Here is a 22,936-nt window from a genome sequence, read left to right as displayed (position 1 = left end):
TATTTTGGGAACTCTATGAAGAGGTTATCTAGAATCTTAAAATAATACCACTATATTGGAATATATTGTCATAGTGTAATATAAAAAGGATTAAATACATTTTTAAATACTTACCTGTTTAAGAATCTTCTTATCTGCTTCAACGCTGGGAGTTAAAATGCTAGCCAGTAGCATGCTATCTTTGTTGAGGTTATCTTGTGTGGCTGGACAATGATCAACAGATGTGAAAAAATTAAATTCTGGATTCATTTGATCCCCAGGCACACAAAAATTATAGGCATAGGGCAACGTTCCCTCACCGTAGTTGGGGGGACCCATAGGTCCGGACTTGGAGCAGAGAACTGACTCAAAGCAGCCCCCTGCAGTAGGGCTGAAAGACTGTCGTAGGTGTAGAGCAATAGTTAGAATCACTGCGAGGAGAAAGAGCACAGAAATCAAGGCCAAGGCCACCACCAGGTAAAACTGCATCTCAGCCTGGGAGTCAGAGGGTGTGGGACGGTCGCTGAAATCCGGCAGTACCTCTTGCAAGCTATCTGCGAACACCAGGTGCAGCGTGGCAGTGGCTGAAAGGGGTGGCTGTCCTCCATCTCTTACAGCGACTAGCAGACGCTGGCGGACCGAGTCCTTGTCACCCAAAGCACGCACCATGCGCACCTCGCCTGTTCGCAGCCCCAGGCTGAAGAGCCCGGGCTCACTGGCCTGCACCACGTGGTAGGACAGCCAGGCATTGTGCCCCGAGTCGGCGTCCACGGCCACCACCTTGGTCACCAGGTAGCCTGGCTGCGCGGCCCGCGGCACTGTGTCGAAGAGCGCGGAGCCGTCGGGACCCAGTGCAGGGTACAGCACCCGCGGTGCGTTGTCGTTACGGTCGCCCACCAACACGCGCAGGCTCACATTGGCGCTGAGCACGGGCGAGCCCTGGTCGCGGGCCTGCAGCGTGAGCTCGAAGGCGCGCAGCTGCTCGTGGTCGAAGGCGCGCTGCGCGAACACCACCCCGCTCTGCGCGCTCACGGACACGTAGGAGGACAGCGTTGGTGACTCCAGGTCGCTGGCAATGAGAGAGTAGGAAACACGGCCGTTGGGCCCGAAGTCTGGGTCAGAGGCACTGACTTGCGCTATGGAGGCACCCGGCTGGTTGTTTTCTGGCACGTGGACCAGGTAGGCTGACTGTCCGAAAACCGGTGCGTTGTCATTGACGTCAGTAATGTGCAGGGTGATGGTTTTGCTGGAGGATAGTGGAGGCTTGCCCCTGTCGGTGGCTGCGATGGTGACGTTGTACTCTGGGGTCTGCTCCCGATCCAGGGCCTCATCTGTTACTAGCTTGTAGTAATTATTAGAAGAAGAATGAATCTTAAATGGAACACCTCTACTTAAACTACACCTGACTTCCCCATTTTCCCCTGAGTCTCGGTCCCGTGTTTTAAAGAGGGCAACAACCACTCCTGGAGGGGAATCCTCCATAATATGATCAGAGAGTGACGTGATGATTATTTCTGGGCTGTTGTCGTTTTCGTCTAGAACTTCTATAATTACTTTACACCGTGTTGAGAGAGATCCTCGGTCTTTTGCTTCTATGTTCATCGTATATCTTTCTACTTCTTCAAAATCCAAAGGCTGCTGAGTTAGAATGTTTCCTGTAGTGTAATCCAGAGAGAACATGTGCTGAGCTTTGTCAGCCACACCAGAGAAGGAATAAGTGATCTCTGAGTTGATGCCCTCGTCCTGGTCAGTGGCCTTCACTCTCAGGATGGAGGTGCCTGGAGGCACGTCTTCCCGAAGGCTGACCCTGTACACGTCCTGGCTGAACACTGGGGGGTTGTCATTGGCATCTATTACCAGGATTCTTATCTGAGCAGTACCGCTTCGGGGAGGGTCCCCACCATCTAAGGCGGTCAGTACCAAGTGGTGAGTGCTCTGCGTTTCTCGGTCCAGAGTCTTCTGCAATACTAATTCTGGATATTTGCCACCATCAGGATTGTCTTTCTCCACCAATGAGAAATACTCGTTAGGACTTAGTTGGTATTTGCTCAGCGAATTCATACTAATATCAGGATCTTCTGCAGACTCAAGAATTGTTCCCATCCCCGGGCTGACGGATTCACTGATTTCTAAGTTTATTTCATCTTTCTGGAATTGAGGGGCGTGGTCATTAACATCCTCAATCACCACAATGATATGAAAAATATTTAAAGGATTTTCCACCACAGCTTCCAATTGCAACTCACATCTTCTTCTCTCTTTGCATATTTGCTCACGGTCTATTCGGTCCTTCACAAGTAAGTCCCCGCTCTCCGCGTCTACGCTGAAGTGCAGTTTCTCCGCGCTAACTCGCAGCTTGCGAGCCGACACATCCAGGACACTGAGCCCTAGATCCTTAGCGAGGTTCCCCACCACCGACCCCTTGGCCAGCTCCTCCGGAATCGAGTAGCGGATAGGCTCACACAGCGTGGGGTAGAACAAAGGCAGCAGCAAAGGAAATAGTACCTGCCGCCGGCCGGCCCGGCGCCTCTGCGCCCAGCTCCCTCCCATCGTTCGCTCGGGTTCTCGCTGGGTCCCCGCTTTTCCAGTTGGAGAAAGTGCACTCTACCGCGCTAAAAGAGCGTTCGGCCCAGGACAGGGGGAGTCCCGGGTCTCGGAGTTGGGAATCCGGTGTGCTGGGCAAGGTCTGCGCAGCCGGGAGGCTCTCTGTGGGAGGTGGTTTTCTTCTTTCTGCTGTTGGCTGCGCAGGGAATCCTAGGCTAGAAGCTGAGGGATCCGCGGCGTCAGCGCTTGCTCTGCACTGGCCGACGGCGGCGCCCAGAGGCTCCGTGTGGGACTGCAGCTTGACTTTATCTCTTTCAAGAAATTTTTTTTTAACTACGAGTTGACAGCCAAAATATTTTAATCTTTTTCCTCAGTGATTCCTTTTACATCAGGAAATATATTTCCACGTGGTCATAACTATATCTTTTTAGTTACTGAATTTACATATATCTTGAATAAATGAATATTTTTTCTTCAAAATTTAAAAAGGCACAAAAGAATATAGCATGAAGGTTTATAGGTCTCCTATCCCACGGCCCATTGCTATCCAATTCCTCCATCCAGAGGCAGTCATTCTTGTTCCTTTTAAGAGCAATTATCTATGAAGCTGGAAGTACTGAAGATAAGCAACAAATTTTTTTGTCTTCAATTCTAGCCTATATTCACCTGGAAAGCAATAATTCCTTATTTCATACTTAAGTACTGGAATGCAACCATTGCCCTAGTCATTACCATCATCCAGGGTGTCCTGTATTGCTTTTAAATAATTATATTTCAAAATATTTTCTCACAATAGCTACAATGTCAAGAGTAGTTTTTAAAAAAACCTGTATTTTTCAGAATAGATTTGAGATGAATGCAGAATAATTTTGACTCTCATTAACACAAATATAAAATAATAGTTTCAATGGTTTAATAGTTAATAACTATGACCCTAAAGAGTGTGCTTTCCTTCCACAGACCTATCATTCAACAAATATTGACTGACCTGAAAAAAGTCATGGAATTATAAGGGTCTTGAGAAACTTCGGAATGCTTTTTGACTTTATACTACCACATTTAGTAGAATACTAGTAATAAAATTAAGAGATCTACCTAATACATCACTATTTTCATTGAATTAAATGAACTCATCAGTACCTCCAATGATCCTTTGTTTATATAATTTCCCTTACTTCGTTACATATATTCTTTTCTTTTTTACAGCTGTGGTTGGTGTTTGTATTCTGATCTGCAGAAATGGCATTTCTTTCTTGACTCTAAGTTTATTTTGCCTCTCAATTTCAGGGTTTTCAGAGTTTCGGGTGTTTGCCTCCTTATACATTAAAGAGCCACTAAAATAGCTTTGTCATATATCTCTTGCTCCTGTTCTTGGGAACATGTACAAATTTATCTGTCTTCCCAACCCATATTTACTTTCAGCCTTAGTCATTAGAAAATTTAACAAAAAAGACAAAAGCAGAATCCCAAATGTTCTTAATTTCACCCTCTATAGCCTTCTCAGGATCCCTATTGAGCAATGAAAGTTAAATTAAAATGCTATATCTTCCACATAGTAGTGTGAAATTAAAGAATTGTATGCAAAAAGGATGCTGCAGTGTTATCAGGTATAAATAGAGCTCGAAAAATCTAAGCATACATTGTTATAAATAAATTGTTAATTCAATATTAATGAAAAACTTAGCATATTAAACTGCAACTATCACCACAAAGTGTAGATTGAAAAATATATAAAATGTAGTTTGAAAAAGGCCTATTGCCCTTCTCCTTGGGAAGAACTGCATTGAGTATCTTGGATTTGGGTTGTATTTCCAGAGGCCATTTCTTTCTGATACTTACCTATTCTTACCAGACCTGCCTTCAGAACAAGAGGGTTGATTAAGGGGCTGGAGTTTCAATATGTGACCACCCAGGAGGAAATATAAATTGACAGGCACTTCTGTATGGAAGTCTGTCTTAGGAATTGTCAATATTGTACTCAACAACACTATAAACTACAAGGTTCTGCAAAGCTAATCATAACAAAGCCTTATGACATATAGGCCTTGATTGAGACTAGGTGAATTTTACCAGAAAGTCAAAAAAAAAAAAAAAACACCTTAATAAACATCAAATTCTACTCATCAGTGTTTTAGCATTTACTTTCCACCATCATGCCTCAAACTTCAAAGTAAAAACCAATTTTTTTTTTTAACAAGATAAAAAGTAAAAATAAAAATAAAACTCACTGGAACCAATGGGGTATCCTCTATAGCAAACTTCGAATCATCTAACAAAGACAAAGGATCCTTTTTCTCACAGGTCTCCTGGCTGATGAGCGTGTCCGCATAATTGGGATGGGGGAAGATCAGGTGACTCTTCCGCGAGTCCGCGGTGAGAGAGACCTCGTGGGAATAGGTCTGCAGGAAAGCCCGCACCCCGTCCACGCCCACAAAGTGCGAGCCGGGCACGCCTGTCAAGCCGCCTCCTGAAGCCTGCAGCAGGCGTGACTGGTGCCAGCGCCGCAGCCTGAGCGCCAGCAGCACGATGACGAAGGCCAGGAAGACGCAGGAGACCGCGGCCACCGCTACCACCAGGTACAGAGTGAGGTCTGAGGTTTCAGAGTTAGCTGGAGACTCGAAGCTGCCGAGGTCCGCCAGGACTTGGGGGATGCTGTCGGCCACGGCCACGGTGAGCGTGACAGTGGCGGAGAGAGGGGGCTGGCCGTGGTCCTGGACGGCCACCACGAGGCTCTGCTTGAGCGCGTCTCTGTCCAGCAGGGCTCGCGCCGTGCGCACCTCGCCCGTGTGCAGACTCACCGCGAAGAGTCCCGGCTCGCTGGCCTTGAGCAGACGGTAGGACAGCCAGGCGTTCTGGCCCGAGTCTCTGTCCACCGCCACCACCTTGGTCACCAGGTAGCCGGGCTCTGCGGAGCGGGGCGCCAGCTCCACGCCAGTGGAACCGTCTGTGGGGAGGGCGGGGTACAAGATCTCGGGCGCATTGTCGTTCTGGTCCCGCACAAACAGGCTCAACGACACGTTGCTGCTGAGTGGAGGATCTCCGCTGTCGCTGGCTGTCACCTGCATCTGTAGCTCATGAAACTGCTCATAGTCGAAGGATCTGAGAGCATACAGGACGCCAGTGTCTGAGTTGATGGATATGTAGGAGGACAGAGGTGACCCCTGGATGGTGTCTTCAGCCAGGGAGTAAATAATCCGGGCATTCTCTTTGCTGTCCGGGTCCAGCGCTGTCACTGAGCAGATGGAGGCACCCCTGGCGTTGTTCTCTGGGATATAGGTAAAGTAGGAGACTTGAGAGAAGGTAGGTGGGTTGTCATTGATATCTGCCACTTGTAGCGTAAAGTGAGCTTCCGTTGATAGAGGTGGACTTCCCCCATCTGTGGCTGTTACTGTGATATTGTAAGAGGATACCTGTTCCCTGTCAAGGGCTCTGTGTATCACCAATCTGTAATAACTATCAATGGACTTTTCTAATTTAAATGGTAGATACGCCAAAATGGAACAGGTTACCTGTCCATTCTGCTCAGAGTCTAAATCATGCACATTTAAAAGGGCTACGACTGTTCCCAGAGGTGAATCTTCAGTCACTGGACTAAATAGAGACGTGATGGTCACCTCTGGACTGTTGTCATTTACATCTTCTACTGTAATCAACACTTTTGCAGTTGCAAGATATGCTCCTCCATCTTCTGCTTGTATTTCTATTTCATAGAAACCGGTTTCTTCATAATCTAGATTTTCTGATATTTTTATTTCTCCAGTATATTTGTTTAGTTGGAACTTCAACAATTGCGTGTCAGGTAATTTTCGGAATGAATAGGTCACTTCTCCATTGGCACCTTCGTCCCTGTCGGTGGCTGTGACTGTCAGCAGCTGAGTGCCCACAGGCAAATTCTCAGGAACACTCACTCGGTATTCTGGCAAGGTGAAGACCGGCGCGTTGTCATTTGCATCGAAGACAGTCACATTGACAAGGACAGTGCCAGATCGGAGAGGGTCACCCCCGTCGGAGGCGGTGAGGACCAGGTGGTGAATGGCCTCTTCCTCGCGATCTAGGGAGTGCTCCAGTACCAGCTCCGGGTACTTGACGCCATTGGCACGGCTCTGAACTCTTAGGGAGAAGTGCTTATTGGGGCTGAGCTGATAGCTCTGCAGGGAGTTCACGCCCACATCCGGATCAATAGCTTCCGGGAGAGGAAAACGCATTCCCGTAGCGACATTTTCATTAATTTTTACGTCTAGATTTTCTGCTTGGAATTTTGGAGCATTGTCATTGATATCAGTTACTTCTATTTCTATCCCAAAAAGTTTCACCCTGTCTTCCACAAGGATATTAAAACTCACCAGGCACCGCGCGCTCTGAGCGCAGAGCTCCTCCCTGTCTATCCTGCCCGCGGTGACCAAGCTGCCGCTGCGCGGGTTCAGAGAGAAAAGCTGCGTCCTACCTCTGGAGACTATGCGGACTCCGCGCTCCGCCAGCTCCCGGGGCGCCAGCCCCAAGTCCCTGGAGATGTTGCCCACGAAAGAGCCTTTCTCTAATTCCTCAGGAATTGAGTAGGAGATCTGCCGGGCTCCAGCCTCCCATGGAATCCCGAAGAAAAGGCAGAGCAGGACCAGCCCGCTGCAATCCTTTGATTCCTTTGAGCGATTCCTTTGAGCGGCCATTGTCGTCTGGTTACAGAATTCTGCAAAGTCCTCACTGGACACGTTGTGTGTTTCAACCGGTTCCTTTGTCTTTCTGTGGCTTCAGGGTGTCTCTGTAGCCTGGGCACTTTAAATTCTGGAGTGAGCTTCCCTGCAGCCCAGCAGCCGGTTTGTGGGGCTTGTGTAGTTGAAGCCCTGAGAATCCGGATTGAGCTCTGGCTGCGTTTTCTCTCCTAGTAGGTGAACAGCGGCGCTCAGAGTCCTAAGAAGTTACTGCACCCAAGTGATAACATGCAATGGAAAGTAAACTCTATTCTGTTGGATTATTATATTTTACATAGATTCTTTGGTTTCTCCACTCCTATCTTTAAATAATTTACTATATGTAGGTTTCTTACAGGAGGTGTGATAAAGTGGAGTGAAAATATTGTAAATATTTCACGATAATGTTTGGTTAAATATATATTTGCAACACGTTTTCCCAACAGAAATGTACATACTTTAATAAAAGGTAAATAATACTTATTTTAGGTCATATTAGTGTCTAGGTATATTCAGAAAAGTCTTATAATTTAAAATTGTGATTTGAATGCTTCAATTTTATTTAGTATACATTCATACAAAGATTATATTAAATAAACTCTTCATGAGATAATTCGCTCTGAAGCTTTATAATTTTAACTACTTAATTCATTAAACTTATTTAGCTTAGGATTGTGTAAGAGGTTTTAAAAGAACTCTTCTAGAATAGTTTTACTGAGCTTTAATGAACCTTTTTGTGTAAAACATACTTTATCTTACAGGGATACAAGTTAAATGGACCTATTTAAATGATTAAGCAGGTAATCACAAACTAAAATGAACATATATTACAGTTGCAAATTAAACTGTTTGCATTGTAATGAGAAAAGAAATATGTAGAATTTGAAGTACTAAAAGTTTTAGAAAACAAAATTAGATGTAGTGATATAGGTTTTTAACAAGTAAGTGTTTATGTCAAATGACCTGTTTTCATCAGAGCATCAATACCAGTATAAATAATCTCTTCTCTTAGGCAGTTTGTATGAGACGCCAAAGTCCAGTGGTTCACATATCTTCAACTGTGTGTGCCCATCAACCCAGTAGCAATTATTCCCTCAAATGCAAAGGGTATAGAAGTTCACTTCTTTCACACAGAGAACAGGATGTTCAGAAGTGTTTATGTCACTATGCCTTCCAAGTATAGAACTCTTCAAAGATTTTATCTTTTTTCTTCAAAAATCTTCTATCAGAGAATCAGAGACAGAGACTGAGTGCAAAGGCAATAGCATTTCATTTCATTTCTTAGAAATGTCTTTTTTTTTTTTTTTTTTTTTTTTTTTTTTTTTTTTTTTTGAGACAGGGTCTCACTCTGTCACCCAGGCAGCTCACTGCAGCCTAGACTTCCTGGGCTCAAGCGATTCTCCCACCGCAGCCACCAGAGTAGCTGAGACCACAGGCATGTGCCACCACACCCTGCTAATTTTTAAATTTTCTGTAGTGATGGGATCTCCTTATGTTGCCCAGGCTGGTCTCAAATTCCTGGGCTCAAGAGATTCTCCACCTCCACCTCCCAAAGTGCTGGAATTACAGCACACTTGGCCCTGCCTATTTATTTATTTTAGAGACAGAGTCGCACTCTGTCACCCAGGCTGGAGTGCAGTGGCAAGATCAGGGCTCACTGCAACCTTGACCTCCCAGGACCAAGCAATCCACCCAGCTCAGCCTCCCAAGTAGCTGGGACCACAAGGGAATGCTACCACACTCTGCTAATGTTTTTTTTTGTTTTTGTTTTAGTAGAGATGGGGGGTCTCCCTATATTGCCCAGGCTGGTCTCAATTCTTGGGCTCAAGTGATACGTTCCGCTTCAGCCTCCCAAAGTGCTGTGATTACAGGTGTGAGCCACTGGGCCTGTCTTCTGAATATTTTTAGGCTTTAAAAATATATAAATAAGATATGGTAAATTCACTAAGTCTTCACAAATTTGGACAGGTTACTTGTTTGTTTTCTTAGGTGCCAAGACCACTGCTTCTGTTCGATAGTCAGAACTTGACAAAATATGGTGGCCCACACCTGTAATCCCAGCACTTTGACAGGCCAAGGTGGGAGGATCACGAGGACTGGAGCTTGTGACCAGCCTGGTCGACATAGTGAAACCCCATGTCTACTAAAAATACAAAAAATTTAGCCGTGGTGAGGGGCACCAGTAATCCCATCTACCTGGGAGGCTGAGGCAGGAGAATCGCTTGAACCCAGAAGGCGGAGGTTGCAGTGAGCAGAGATCACGCCACTGCACTCCAGCCTGGGCAACAGTGCGAGACTCTATCTCAAAAAAAAAATAAATAAATAAAATAAAAGACAAAGACAAAATATCTTCAATCTGGTGACATTCTTTTACAAAAAGATAGAGCAACTTATGAACCAAATATAGTGAAAACTATAATTGAAAAAACATTGAGAAAATATTGTAAAAAGCTATGGATTTTAAACATATGATTCTAGATATGAAAATAAAGTAGTATGCCCAAAATATGAGAAACTAGTAGACTATTAGATAAATCACACATAAAAAAGAGAAACTCACCGAAGTTAGAGTCTCAGGATGTGAAGTCAAATCCTCCCCACCATGAGGTGGAATTAAGGCTCCAGGAGAAACACTGCAAACCATGTCTTCATTGGAATGTATGGGCACACTGCATTTTAGGAAATTAAACTCTTTTGTACCCGTATGGGCAATGCACAGATTATAAGAATAAGGCAAAGTCCCCTCACTGTAGTTGGGGGGAACTACAGGTCCAGACTTGACACAGAGACCAGGATGGAAGCAGTCCCAAGTAGCAGGGCTGAGAGAGCGTCGCAGGCGCAAGGCAATGGCCAGAATCACGGCGAGGAGGAAGAGCACTGAGATTAAGGCCAAGGCCACCACCAGGTAAAACTGCAGTTCAGCCTGGGGGTCAGAGAGTACAGGGCGGTCGCTGAGGTCTGGCAGTATCTCTTGCAAGTTGTCTGCGAATACCAGATGCAGCGTGGCGGTGGCAGAGAGTGGCGGCTCTCCACCGTCACGCACAGCTATCAGCAAGCGCTGGCGGGCTGCGTCCCTGTCGCCTAAGGCTCGAGCCGTGCGCACCTCCCCAGTGCGCAGCCCCAGGCTGAAAAGCCCGGGCTCACTGGCCTGCAGCACGTGGTAGGACAGCCAGGCGTTGTGTCCCGAGTCGGCGTCCACCGCTACCACCTTAGTCACTAGGTAGCCGGGCTCTGCAGAGCGAGGCACCGTATCGAAGAACGCGGAGCCGTCAGGACCCAGAGCTGGGTACAGCACCCGCGGTGCGTTGTCATTGCGGTCTCCCACCAACACGCTCAGGCTCACGTTGGCGCTGAGCGTGGGCGAGCCGTGGTCGCGGGCCTGCAGCGTGAGCTCGAAGGCGCGCAGCTGCTCGTGATCAAAGGCGCGCTGCGCGAACACCGCCCCGCTCTGCGCGCTCACTGACACGTATGACGACAGCGCCAGGGGCTCTAGGTCACTCGCCACGATAGAGTAGGAGATGCGGCCATTGAGCCCCAAATCCGGGTCAGAGGCGCTCACTTGCGCAATGGAGGCTCCTGGGGGGTTGTTCTCGACCACGTGAACCACGTAGGATGTCTGGTCGAAAACTGGGGCGTTGTCGTTGATGTCAGCGACATACAAGGTGATGCTTCTACTGGAAGAAAGGGGCGGCTTGCCCCTGTCAGTGGCTACGATGGTGACATTGTATTCTGGTGTCTGCTCTCGGTCCAGGGCTCCATCTGTCACCAGTTTGTAGTAGTTATTGGAAGAAGAATAAATCTTGAATGGAATGTCTGTTTCTATATTACACCTGACTTCTCCATTTCCTCCGAAATCCAGGTCCCGTGTTTTGAAGAGGGCAACAACCATTCCTGGAGGGGAATTCTCCAAAATCTGATCAGAGAGAGAAGTGATGATTATTTCTGGGCTGTTGTCGTTTTCATCCAGGATTTCTATGATTACTTTACACTGGGTAGAGAGACCACCTCCGTCCTTCGCTTCCACTTCCATGGTGTACCTTTCTACATCTTCAAAATCAAATGACTGGTTATTCTTAATCATACCTGTTTTCTCATCCAATGAGAACATATGTTTTGTGCTCTGGGCAGTGCTTCGGAAGTAGTAATTTATCTCAGCATTGACCCCCTCATCTTGGTCAGTGGCTGTCACTTGCAACACGGGGGACCCAGGGGGCAGATTTTCACTAAGACTAATTCTATATTCGTCTCTGCTGAAAACCGGGGGGTTATCATTGGTATCCTTGACAGAAATTTCTATGTGAGCGGTGGCACTTCTTGGTGGGTCCCCTCCGTCCAAGGCAGTCAATATCAAGCTATGAGATCTCTGTTCTTCCCGGTCTAGGAGTTTCTCCAGAGATAACTCTGGGTATTTGCCACCATCGGAATTAACTCTAACCATTAATGAAAAATAAGGATTAGAGTTTATCTTATAATCTTTAATTGAGTTTATGTTTATATCAGGATCCGTCGCAGGGTCAAGCGATAGTCGTGTACCAGCGGATGCAGATTCGAAAATTTCTAAATGTATTTCCTTTTTATCAAATTGAGGGGCGTGGTCATTAACATCCTCAATCACCACAATGACATGAAAAATATTTAAAGGATTTTCCACCACAGCTTCCAATTGCAACTCACATCTTCTTTTCTCTTTGCATATTTGCTCACGGTCTATTCGGTCCTTCACAAGTAAGTCCCCGCTCTCCGCGTCTACGCTGAAGTGCAGTTTCTCCGCGCTAACTCGCAGCTTGCGAGCCGACACATCCAGGACACTGAGCCCTAGATCCTTAGCGAGGTTCCCCACCACCGACCCCTTGGCCAGCTCCTCCAGAATCGAGTAGCGGATCGGCTCACACAGCGTGGGGTAGAACAAAGGCAGCAGCAAAGGAAATAGTACCTGCCGCCGGCCGGCCCGGCGCCTCTGCGCCCAGCTCCCTCCCATCGTTCGCTCGGGTTTTCGCTGGGTCCCCGCTTTTCCAGTTGGAGAAAGTGCACTCTACTGCGCTAAAAGAGCGTTCGGCCCAGGACAGGAGGAGTCCCGGGTCTCGGAGCTGGGAATCCGGTGTGCTGGGCAAGGTCTGAGCAGCCGGGAGGCTCTGTGTGGGAGCTGCTTTTCTTCTTTCTGTTGTTGGCTGCGCAGGGAATCCCAGGCCAGAGGCTGAGGGATCCCCGGCGTCAGCGCTTGCTCTGCACTGGCCGACAGCGGCGCCCAGAGGCTCCGTGCGGGACAGCAGCCCGGTTTTTCATTTTGAATTCGGTCTCCGAAATGTATATATTCTTCGAAAATGCAGGTGTACATTCCCCTCAAATTTTGCTCTCACCATAATATTATAGTAGATATTTCTATGCTTTGTGTTTTAAATAAATTTATTATGCACAATTTCAAACTTATACAACAGTAGGGAGTATATATAGTGAACCTTCACATAGCCATCACCCCACCTTCAACAATGATCACTACAAAGTCAATCTTTGTTTAATATATACTGCGCTCCCCCATTATTTTTAAGTAATACGAGATATAGAATGTCAATCAATATTTCTTTTTAAGATGAGACATTAAGGTCAAGAATTTTATCTTTCAGTTTATGTTCTACAATGTTACCAATGCACAATAAGTTAAGTCCTACATAGCTTAAGAAAAACAGAAATAAACATTTTCCATTCCATTCAGTCATCTGTCTGGTGAGCCTCGTGTTCTGCTTTTAAGGGCAAGAGACATTTTTGTGGTATCGAATAGTAACTACCTACCATGACATACAAGCCTTCGTGGATATCTGTTATGCTTTCCCCAAATTAACACACATTTCAATATTTATAAATACTAAGTATGAAGGATACTCCTCAGAACAGAAATTGTAACAATTTTCTTGTTGCATGGTTAAAAATATGAGCCTAAAGTATGCTTCATTTTTTTTGCTACCCGCTTAAGGGGGAAAACGTGTTTGAAATAATTAAAATGTCTGTATGTCATAAAGGATTACCAGACAGTTTAGCTTTTTTTCTTAAAAATAAAGCAACTGAAACCCAAGTAATTACAAACAAATAAAACAATTCTTCATTTCCACAGAAATGCCAGCAGTCATCAATGTATCTATGGATCACATGTTTAGCATAGAATTTTGAGTCAACTTCAAAGCTTATTTTCAAATGTCTTGTGAAATGTTATTTACTACTTGAAATGACACTATGTTTAAGATAACATTAAATAATACATTATTCTCTTCCTTATAGCTAAAAACAGTAAAATCGTTTTAGAATCTTCCCAGCAGTTCCTGAGAATATTTTCTTAAATTATATCTGATATGCAAGTTCATTTCTAGCCTCAAAAGTTGGAGAATTGAGCCAGAAATAATATATAAGTGAAAGAAATATTTTTAATTCCTTGTTTTGTCATTTCACAGTGTCCAGTCTTAGAAACTTCTCTTGAGCAAGCATATACTATAGAAAAGAAGAATGTCCTACTATTCTCCATAATTTAACATTAAAGCGTTAGGAAATTAAGACCTTTGAAGATATGAGAATAAAAGATGTTACAACTTTCACCATTAAAGGGAAAAAATTGGCTTACTAGGGTTTGGAAGTGGATAACTGAAGTTTGAATCTTCGTCAGAAAATATCTATAAACACAAACAGACTTTACACACTTGTGATCCGAAAAATATAACCTCAAAGCGGTGTTTTCCTATCATAGAAATGGAAGAATAGAAGCAATAAATTTGGGCTTTCGGCTGTTTCTCTAAGAAGAATACATTTACCTTTTTATCAGTTTACCCTTACGAACATAGTATGACCTGAATAAATGATCTTAGGAGTAAGAATTTGCTGGGTGAGGTGGTTCACACCTCACCAGTGCTTTGGGAAACTGAAGCAGGAAGATCGTTTGAGACCAGTCTGGGCAACATAGCTTGCTAGTCCTCCCACCTCAGTCCTAGCTACTGTGAAGGCTGACGTGGGAGGATCCCATAAGCCCAGGAGGTTAAGACTGCAGTGAGCTTTACTCACACCACTGCATTCCACCCTGGACAACAGAATGACACCCCCATCTCTTAAGAAAAAAAAGGAGTAAGAATTTTATGATATGAGTCCACTGCAACCAATGAAGCAACCCTACCCAAAAAGCCCACATCAATGCAGGCTGAGAGCTACCCCATGAAGAATGGTTTACATTGACAGCAGGTTAATTATTATGAGAACATCAAAGTTATATCAGCAAATATAACCAACAAATGCCTCCTTTCAGTGTTGGAGCAACAATTAGGCCCAGTGAAAAGTGATGAGAAACACACTGATATCAACTTATACTACCTTAAGTACAAACAGTTAAAGAGAAAGATAACTATAATAGAAAGTTAAGGACCAGGCGCAGTGGCTCATGCCTGTAATCCCAGCGCTTTGGGAGGCTGAGGTGGGTGGATCACTTGAGGTTAGGAATTCAAGACCAGCCTGGCCAACATAGTGACACCCCGTCTCTACTAAAAACACACAAAAAATTAGCCGGGCGTGGTGGCATGTGCCTGTAGTCCCTGTTATTCTACTTGGGAGGCCTGTAGTCCCAGCTACTGTACTCTAGTCCCAGCGACTCTACTTGGGATGCTGAGGCAGGACAATCACTTGAACTTGGGAGGCAGAGGTTGCAGTGAGCCGAGATCACACCACTGCATTCCAGCCTGGGTAACAGAGTAAGACTCTGTCTCAAAAACAAAACAAAACAAAACAAAACAAAAAAAAAAGAAAGAAAGAAAATGAACTCACCGGAACCAAAGGGGTGTCTTCTATAGGAAACTTGGAATCTACGGAGATGCACAAAGGCTCATTTTTCTCACAGCTCTGCTGGCTGATGAGTGTGTCTGCATAGTTGGGCTGGGGGAAGATCGGGTGACTCTTCCTTGAGTCAGCGGTGAGGGAGAACTCCTGAGAATAGGTCTGTAGGAAAGCTCGAACCCCATCTACACCCACAAAGTGTGAGGTGGGCACACCAGCCAACCCATCACTTGTAGCCCGCAGCAGACGCAAGGAGTGCCAGTGCCTCAGCCTGAGGGCCAGCAGTGTGATAATGAAGGTGAGGAAGACACAGGAGACGACTGCCACAGCCACAACGAGGTAGAGGGTAAGGTCTGAGGCCTCCAGGTCTGCAGGGATCTGAAGACTGCCCAGGTCAGCCAGGATGTCTGGGATGCTGTCAGCTATGGCTACCGTGAGCGTGACAGTGGCCGAGAGAGGGGGCTGGCCATGGTCCTGTACAGCCACCACAAGGCTCTGTTTGAGCGCGTCTCTATCTAGCAGGGCCCGAGCTGTGCGCACTTCACCTGTGTGCAGCCCCACTGAGAACAGCCCTGGCTCACTGGCCTTGAATAGGCGGTAGGAGAGCCAAGCATTCTGGCCTGAGTCTCTGTCCACTGCCACCACCTTGGTCACCAGGTAGCCGGGCTCTGCAGAGCGGGGTGCCAGCTCCACACCAGTAGAATCATCAGTGGGGAGGGCAGGGTACAGGATTTCCGGGGCGTTGTCATTCTGGTCCAAAACAAACAGTCTCAATGACACATTGCTGCTAAGTGGTGGGCTTCCACTGTCGCTTGCCCTCACCTGCATTTGCAAATCTCGAAACTGCTCATAGTCAAAGGAGCGTAGAGCATACAGCACGCCAGTGTCCGAGTTAATAGATACATAGGTGGAGAGAGGAGACCCTTGGATGGTATCCTCTGCCAAGGAGTAAATAACTCTAGAATTCTCATTGCTATCAGGGTCATAGGCAATCACCGAGAAGATGGAAGTACCTCTGGCATTGTTTTCCGGGAGGTAGACTGAGTAGGAGGCTTGAGAGAAAGCAGGTGGATTATCATTGATGTCAGTCACTTGCAGGGTGATGTGAATTTCTGTGGACAGGGGCGGAGTTCCTCTGTCCATTGCAGTCACCGTGATATTATATTCTGAGGCTTTTTCTCGGTCAAGAATTTGGGCCGTCAACAATCTGTAATAATCTTCTTCTGAATTTTCTAATTTAAAAGATAGATTCTCCTGGATAGAACAGACAACTTGACCATTCTTCCCGGAGTCTCGGTCATGAGCATTGAAAAGAAGAATTACTGTTCCCTGAGGTGCATCTTCTCTCACTGGGCTAAACAGAGATGTAATGGTCACTTCAGGTCTATTGTCATTTACATCTTCCACCGAAATGAGCACTTTTGTCCACCCTTTCAATCCCCCACCATCTTCAGCTTGTATTTCCATTTCATAAAATGAACATTCTTCATAATCTAGACTTTTTGCTGTTGATATTTCCCCAGTATTTTCATTAAGCTGGAATAACAGAGATTGTTTTTCATTAATTTTCCAGAATTTGTATGCCACCTTCCCGTTGATTCCCTCATCCAGGTCGCTGGCTGTTGTAGTAAGCAGCCAGGTGCCTGGGGGCACGTTCTCAAGGACTTTAACTCGGTAAATCGGTTGAGCAAAAACCGGGACATTATCATTTGTATCCAACACTGTCACACGGATGCGCACTGTGCTGGAGCGACGCGGCTCGCCGCCATCCGAGGCGGTGAGGACCAGGTGGTGAGCAGTTGCCTCCTCCCTGTCAAGGGCGCGCTCCAGCACCAGCTCTGGGTTTATGGCTCCATTGTCTCCAGTCTGCACGTTCAGGGAGAAGTGGTGATTGGGGCTGAGCTGGTAGCTCTGGAGGGAGTTCACGCCAACATCCGGATCAATAGCTTCTGGGAGTGGATAACGTGCTCCAGGAACCGCGATTTCGTTAATTTTTACTTCCAGACTTTCGGCCTGGAATTTTGGGGCGCTGTCGTTAATATCAGTTACTTCTATTTCTATTCCGTACAGTTTCACTCTGTCTTCAACCAGGACTTTAAAGTTCACCAGACACCGCGGGCTCTGAGCACAGAGCTCCTCCCGGTCTATCCTACCCGCGGTGACCAAGGTGCCGCCGCGCGGGTTCAGAGAGAAAAGCTGCGTCCTACCTCTGGAGACGATGCGGACTCCGCGCTCCGCCAGCTCCCGGGGCTCCAGAGCCAGGTCCTTGGAGATGTTGCCCACAATATAGCCCTTTTCTGTCTCTTCAGGCACTGAGTAGCGAATCTGACTGGCCCTGGCCTCCCATAGCATCCCCAGGAGCGAACATAGCAGGACTAATCTTCCGCGGAGCTGGCATTTGGTTGGAGCTGCCATTGCTGCCTCGCTTTGGAATTTTCTCAAAAGGCTCTCTGTGCGCGCTGCTTCATCAGGTTCTTTCTTCCATCCTGCAAAGTATTGTGATCCTTTTCCTTAGAAGAAAGCCAGAGTGCCCTAAGTTAAGAGGCTGAGTTTTGCTGCAGCCTGGGAGCAGGTATGTGGTATCTGCCGGGTTTTGTGTAGTCGCAGAACTGGAAATCCGGATGGAGTCCTGATTTTTGCGTAGAGTTGATCAACAGCGGCGCTCAGAGTCCTAAGCCGTTACTACACCCACTGATGTGTAACACATCCGATGGCTGATAAAGAAAACACTACTCTCTTCTAATTATGATTTTAGATTTCTCCAATTGTTTCTTGCATTTGTATTTCAAAAGCAATCTATTTTTTAGATATCTGAGTTGTAAATAAAGTGGAATAAAATTTCTGTAAGTGTATTATTAAATCACAAACCTTCGCTTAATATTAATTTACTCTTACTCTTGGTAGAACTTTGCACTCTATTTCTAGATATGTAAACTATTATAATTTCCTTTTTATGATGCTTCAATTTTTTCTGTATATCAACAATTTTCTGAAGTAATTTTTATGTGCAATCTTGTTTGCAAGTACATTCATTTTTAATTTTTATACCTATATTATATATTTGTAAATGTAAAATATATAATTGTATTGAATACATATATAAGGATAGATTATCCACTTTGAAATTATTTTCTGGGGTTAATTTATTTTGATGGTAAAATTCCTGGAAAAACGTTTCTTTTAAATTTTTGTATTATAAAAGTAATATTAATTCAGCAATAGTTACAGATGTTCTCACCTAATATTGCTAAATATTAACAGGATTAAAGTTGGAAATTTTTACATTTTTGTAATTGCTTAAACTTTTCTGCTATTTCAAAAAATGCTTAGTTTTTTTAATGTGAATATGTAATGCATGCACAGACTGTGTTTCAATGATTCAAATGCATATACACTGAAAAGCAAGTTTCTATTTTAATCCTTCATCACTAAATTATGCAATTTTAAAGTGGTCTTAAACATTATTCTAAGGATCACTTAAACTTATATAATAATTTGGGAAAAAGAACACAAAATATACAACAAAGAAAACTACTGAAAGGTTAAAAGTAAGTGGTATTATAAGAAATCTCAGCACTTTGTAAGGAACCCATTTACTGAATCACATACTAAGGAAAACCAAGCAAAAGACTTATACCATGTAATGGGAGCTTTGTATGTACACAAGACTAGTAGTTTTTGTCTTGAAAATGGAATAATTCTGTATTCACCTTCCGTCCTACAAGGATGTTGAGAAAACATCCAGTCATTTATATTTAAAGCTCCAAACGATAAGACAAATCTGGTGTCTTTTTCCCCTTCTTCAAGAATATATGTTAGGATTCCGAGCAAGAGAAATTCAGGCAATAGAATTTCCTTTTCTTGTAAGTTTCTTCTGGTAATTATATAGAGGTAGAGAAGGATTTTGCATCCAAGAAAACCTGGATAAACTTAGAAAATGATTTGGATGATTTGGACCTTCTCAGTTCAGTGAATCAGTCTCTCTCTTTCTCTCTCATGCACATAACATATAGTATTCTTCCTCTTCCTCCTCCTCCTCCTCCTCCTCCTTCTTCCTCTTCCTCTTCCTCTTCTTCTTCTTTTTTTGAGATGGAGTTTTGCTCTTGTTGCCCAGGCTGGAATGCAATGGAGTGATCTCGGCTCACCGCAACCTCTACCTCTTGGGTTCAAGCAATTCTCCTGCCTTAGCCTCCTGAGTAGCTGGGATTACAGGCGCCCGCCACCACACCCAGCTAATTTTTGTATTTTTAGTAGAGACGGGGTTTCACCATGTTGGAGTTGGCCAGGCTGGTCTTGAACTCCTGACCGTGTGATCCAACCGCCTCAGCCTCCCAAAGTGCTGGGATTACAGGCATGAGCCACTGCACCCAGCCAACATATAGTATTTTTAATAAAATTTTAGGAATTCAAAAAATCATAAATCCATTAGGTAGGAATAAGAAAGTATATATGAGGAACATAAGAAAGAGATGAAAACTACCAGTGAAATCAGTGAAGAAAGACACCTACTAGCAGTTTCTTTGCTTTAAAAGATGAATTAAATGATTACATACATTAAGTTTAATGGCTTATCTACATATAATAAAATATAAACATGTTAAAGAATGAGACAATGAATGGGTATATTTCATTAGCTTTGAGAAAGAGGACAAGAAAAAGCACCAAATGTTTTTGCTAGCTAGGAAGCTAAGAGCAAACTCTCACTACTTTGTAAATCTATAAGGCTACTTCTTCTATGAGACATAAGAACTCACAATTTACTGCTCCTCTTAAAGAATGGTAGGACAGCTTTCTGAGCAGCTATAACTTCCCTAAGACAACTCATTGGACCTGAAAATATACGGTAGTTTCATGTAAATACAGAAAATTGGGTGGGTAATGAAAAAGAATAGACATAAATGAAACTCACCAACTCAGGATGGGAAGTCGACTCGCTGGAATTACAAAGTGGAAATAAGGCCCCAGATGAATCACCACAAAGTATGTCTTGTCCTGAACTCAATTGCTCACTACATTTTAGAAAATTAAACTCCGTCTTTCCTGTATGTGCAACACATAGGTTGTAGGAATAAGGCAAAGTCCCCTCACTGTAGTTGGGGGGAACCACAGGTCCAGACTTGACACAGAGACCAGGTTGGAAGCAGCTCCAGGCGGCGGGGCTGGAGGAGCGTCGCAGGCGCAAGGCAATGGCCAGAATCACGGCCAGGAGGAAGAGCACTGAGATCAAGGCCAAGGCCACCACTAGGTAAAACTGCAGCTCAGCCTGGGGGTCAGAGGGTACAGGGCGGTCAGTGATATCCGGCAGCACCTCCTGCAAGCTGTCAGCAAAGACCAAGTGCAGCGTGGCGGTGGCGGAGAGTGGCGGCTGTCCACCGTCACGCACAGCGACCAGCAGGCGCTGGCGGGCCGCGTCCTTGTCGCCTAAGGCACGCGCTGTGCGCACCTCTCCCGTGCGCAGCCCCAGGCTGAAGAGCCCGGGCTCGCTGGCCTGCAGCACGTGGTAGGACAGCCAGGCGTTGTGTCCTGAGTCTGCGTCCACCGCCACTACCTTGGTCACCAGGTAGCCGGGCTCTGCAGCGCGCGGCACCATATCGAAGAGCGCAGAGCCGTCGGGACCCAGCGCGGGGTACAGCACCCGCGGTGCGTTGTCGTTTCGGTCGCTCACCAACACGCGCAGGCTCACGTTTGCGCTGAGCGCAGGCGAACCCTGGTCGCGGGCCTGCAGTGTGAGTTCGAAGGTGCGCAGCTGCTCGAAGTCAAAGGCGCGCTGCGCAAACACCACCCCACTTTGCGCGCTTACGGACACGTAAGAGGCCAGTGCCAGAGGCTCTAGGTCGCCGGCCATGATGGAGTAGGAGACTTGGCCGTTCAACCCCAAGTCCGGGTCCGAGGCGCAGACTTGCGCGATGGAGGCCCCAGGAGGGTTGTTTTCGGGTACACTGACTAAGTAGGACGCCTGGTGGAAAACCGGAGCGTTATCGTTGACGTCTCTAATATGTAGGATGACGCTTATGCTGGAGGAGAGGGGCGGCTTGCCCCTGTCTGTGGCTGTGATGGTGACATTGTACTCCGGGGTCTGCTCTCGGTCTAGGGTTCCATCTGTTACCAACTTGTACGAATTTTTGGATGAAGAGATCATCTTAAAAGGGACTTCGCCTTGTAATTGACAATTAACCTCCCCATTTTCCCCAGAATCTTGGTCATGTATTTTAATCAAAGCAATTAGTGTTCCAGGCACCGCGTTTTCCAGAATCATTTCAAGTAGAGAATGGAATGTAACTTCTGGGCTATTGTCATTTTCATCTTGAATATTAATTTCAACTGTACATTGTGCAACCAGTCCACCACCATCCCTCGCTTCTACTACCATTGAATATTCCTTGGTTTCTTCAAAATCCAGTTTCTTTTGAGTGGTAATTTCCCCGCTCTTTGAATTCAGACCAAAGATTTGCCCGGTTCTGTAGAAGGAATAAGTAATTTCTGAGTTGATGCCCTCGTCTTGGTCAGTGGCTGACACTTGCAGCACAGTGGTGCCTGGTGGCACGTTTTCCCGAAGGCTGACTCTGTACACATCCCGGTTGAATACCGGGGGATTATCATTGGCGTCAGTTACCCGGATCCGGAGCTCAGTGGTGCCGCTTAGGGGTGGATGTCCACCGTCCAATGCAGTCAGGACTAAACGATGGTAACTCTGTTGTTCCCGGTCTAAGGTTTTCTCCAGTGCCAGTTCCGGGTATTTACTAGCATCTTGTTTCTCCTTAATTATTAATGAGAAACTTGGGTTAAGAGAGAGTTTATACTTCTGTAGAGAGTTTAAGCCAATATCTGCATCTTCTGCTACTTCTAATATAAATCGTGTGCCAGGCTGTGCAGACTCACTTATTTGCAGCTCAAAGGAATTTTGCGTGAATTTTGGCGAGTGGTCATTAATGTCCTCGATCTCCACATTCACGTGATAAAAGTTCAGTGGATTTTCAGCAACAGCCTCAAATTCCAGAGCACAAGCTGGCTTCTTCCCGCATATCTCCTCCCTGTCTAGCCTGCTGCTCACAAGCAACTCCCCGCTCTCTGCGCTCACGGTGAAGTAAGGCTTCTCCGAACTGACGCGCAGTTTTCGAGTCGGTAACTCCTGGACGCTGAACCCCAGGTCCGTGGCGAGGTTCCCCACTACGGAGCCCTTGGGCATTTCCTCGGGAATCCTGTAGCGGATCTGCTCACAGAGCGCCGGGCAGAACAAACGCAGCAGGAAGAGAAAGAGCACTGGCAGCCTCTCAGCCCGGCCCAGCTCCCCGGCGCCGCTCCCCATCCCTCTTGCTCTCCTCAGCTTGCTCACCAGCCTGGAGTCTCCGGGTTACAAATGACCTCCGTATTGCAGATTTTTGGATCTCCGAACGGACTTTAGTTCCAGTTCCAGTTCAAGAAAAAACTCTTCTTTTTCTGAGGAGGAAGCGGTGTGAAGGCTGGCGCTGGGGAGTCTGAGCTGGGGCTGCCCTGGAAAGCGCGCTGCGGCTGCGCGAGGAGATGTGGAGCGCCAAGCTCTCCACTTTGGCCAACAGCGGCGCCCAGAGTCAGCACTAGGAAACTACAGCCTCTGCTGCTTCAGTTTAACCAGTGCAGTAATTGTATTTGTGTGCCTAACTTAACAAGCCAAGGTTTTACGTTCATATACTTAATAAAAAATTATAACACCCTCTTTAAGGTATCTTTCTCTGCTTTCCAAATTATTAGAAATATCACGTTGGGTTTTTATACAAACCTGCATATACTGGTCCATTCTTTCACCATTCTGCAAACATACCTTGAACTCTTAGCTAGAACTAAGTATTGTCCTTGTCACTGGCAATATAATAATTAATATGATACAGTTCTTGGTCTCAGAGGCTTCATACTATACTGATTTCAAAAATTCATTTTTTATTAGCTATGGT

General features: G+C 45.7%; 6 protein-coding genes across 6 annotated transcripts in view; all 6 read right to left on the bottom strand.

Annotated features, from left to right (window-relative positions):
* The window catches only part of LOC129036253 (protocadherin gamma-A3), a 173,655-nt gene that overhangs the window by 92,357 nt on the left and 58,362 nt on the right, over positions 1 to 22,936 (bottom strand). The gene's annotated exons all lie outside the window — the stretch shown is intronic.
* Positions 3 to 4,654, bottom strand: PCDHGB7 (protocadherin gamma subfamily B, 7). Its single transcript, XM_054489326.2, has one exon. The coding sequence runs from the start codon at positions 2,527 to 2,529 to the stop codon at positions 103 to 105; it is 2,427 nt and encodes an 808-aa protein (XP_054345301.1). The 5' UTR covers positions 2,530 to 4,654; the 3' UTR covers positions 3 to 102.
* Positions 4,689 to 7,578, bottom strand: PCDHGA10 (protocadherin gamma subfamily A, 10). Its single transcript, XM_054489314.1, has one exon. It carries the CDS (start codon positions 7,185 to 7,187, stop codon positions 4,689 to 4,691), a length of 2,499 nt encoding a protein of 832 aa, XP_054345289.1. The 5' UTR covers positions 7,188 to 7,578.
* Positions 9,419 to 12,427, bottom strand: PCDHGB6 (protocadherin gamma subfamily B, 6). Its single transcript, XM_054489318.2, has one exon. The coding sequence runs from the start codon at positions 12,184 to 12,186 to the stop codon at positions 9,724 to 9,726; it is 2,463 nt and encodes an 820-aa protein (XP_054345293.2). The 5' UTR covers positions 12,187 to 12,427; the 3' UTR covers positions 9,419 to 9,723.
* Positions 12,594 to 18,017, bottom strand: PCDHGA9 (protocadherin gamma subfamily A, 9). Its single transcript, XM_054489315.2, has one exon. The coding sequence runs from the start codon at positions 17,421 to 17,423 to the stop codon at positions 14,940 to 14,942; it is 2,484 nt and encodes an 827-aa protein (XP_054345290.1). The 5' UTR covers positions 17,424 to 18,017; the 3' UTR covers positions 12,594 to 14,939.
* PCDHGB5 (protocadherin gamma subfamily B, 5) lies at positions 18,151 to 22,522 on the bottom strand. Its single transcript, XM_063665571.1, has one exon. The coding sequence runs from the start codon at positions 22,312 to 22,314 to the stop codon at positions 19,858 to 19,860; it is 2,457 nt and encodes an 818-aa protein (XP_063521641.1). The 5' UTR covers positions 22,315 to 22,522; the 3' UTR covers positions 18,151 to 19,857.

This window comes from Pongo pygmaeus, chromosome 4 (genome assembly GCF_028885625.2).
Source record: "Pongo pygmaeus isolate AG05252 chromosome 4, NHGRI_mPonPyg2-v2.0_pri, whole genome shotgun sequence".
Lineage (NCBI taxonomy): Eukaryota > Metazoa > Chordata > Mammalia > Primates > Hominidae > Pongo > Pongo pygmaeus.
The sequence above is the reverse complement of the archived record's forward strand: the minus strand, read 5'-3'. Positions and strand labels throughout refer to the sequence as shown.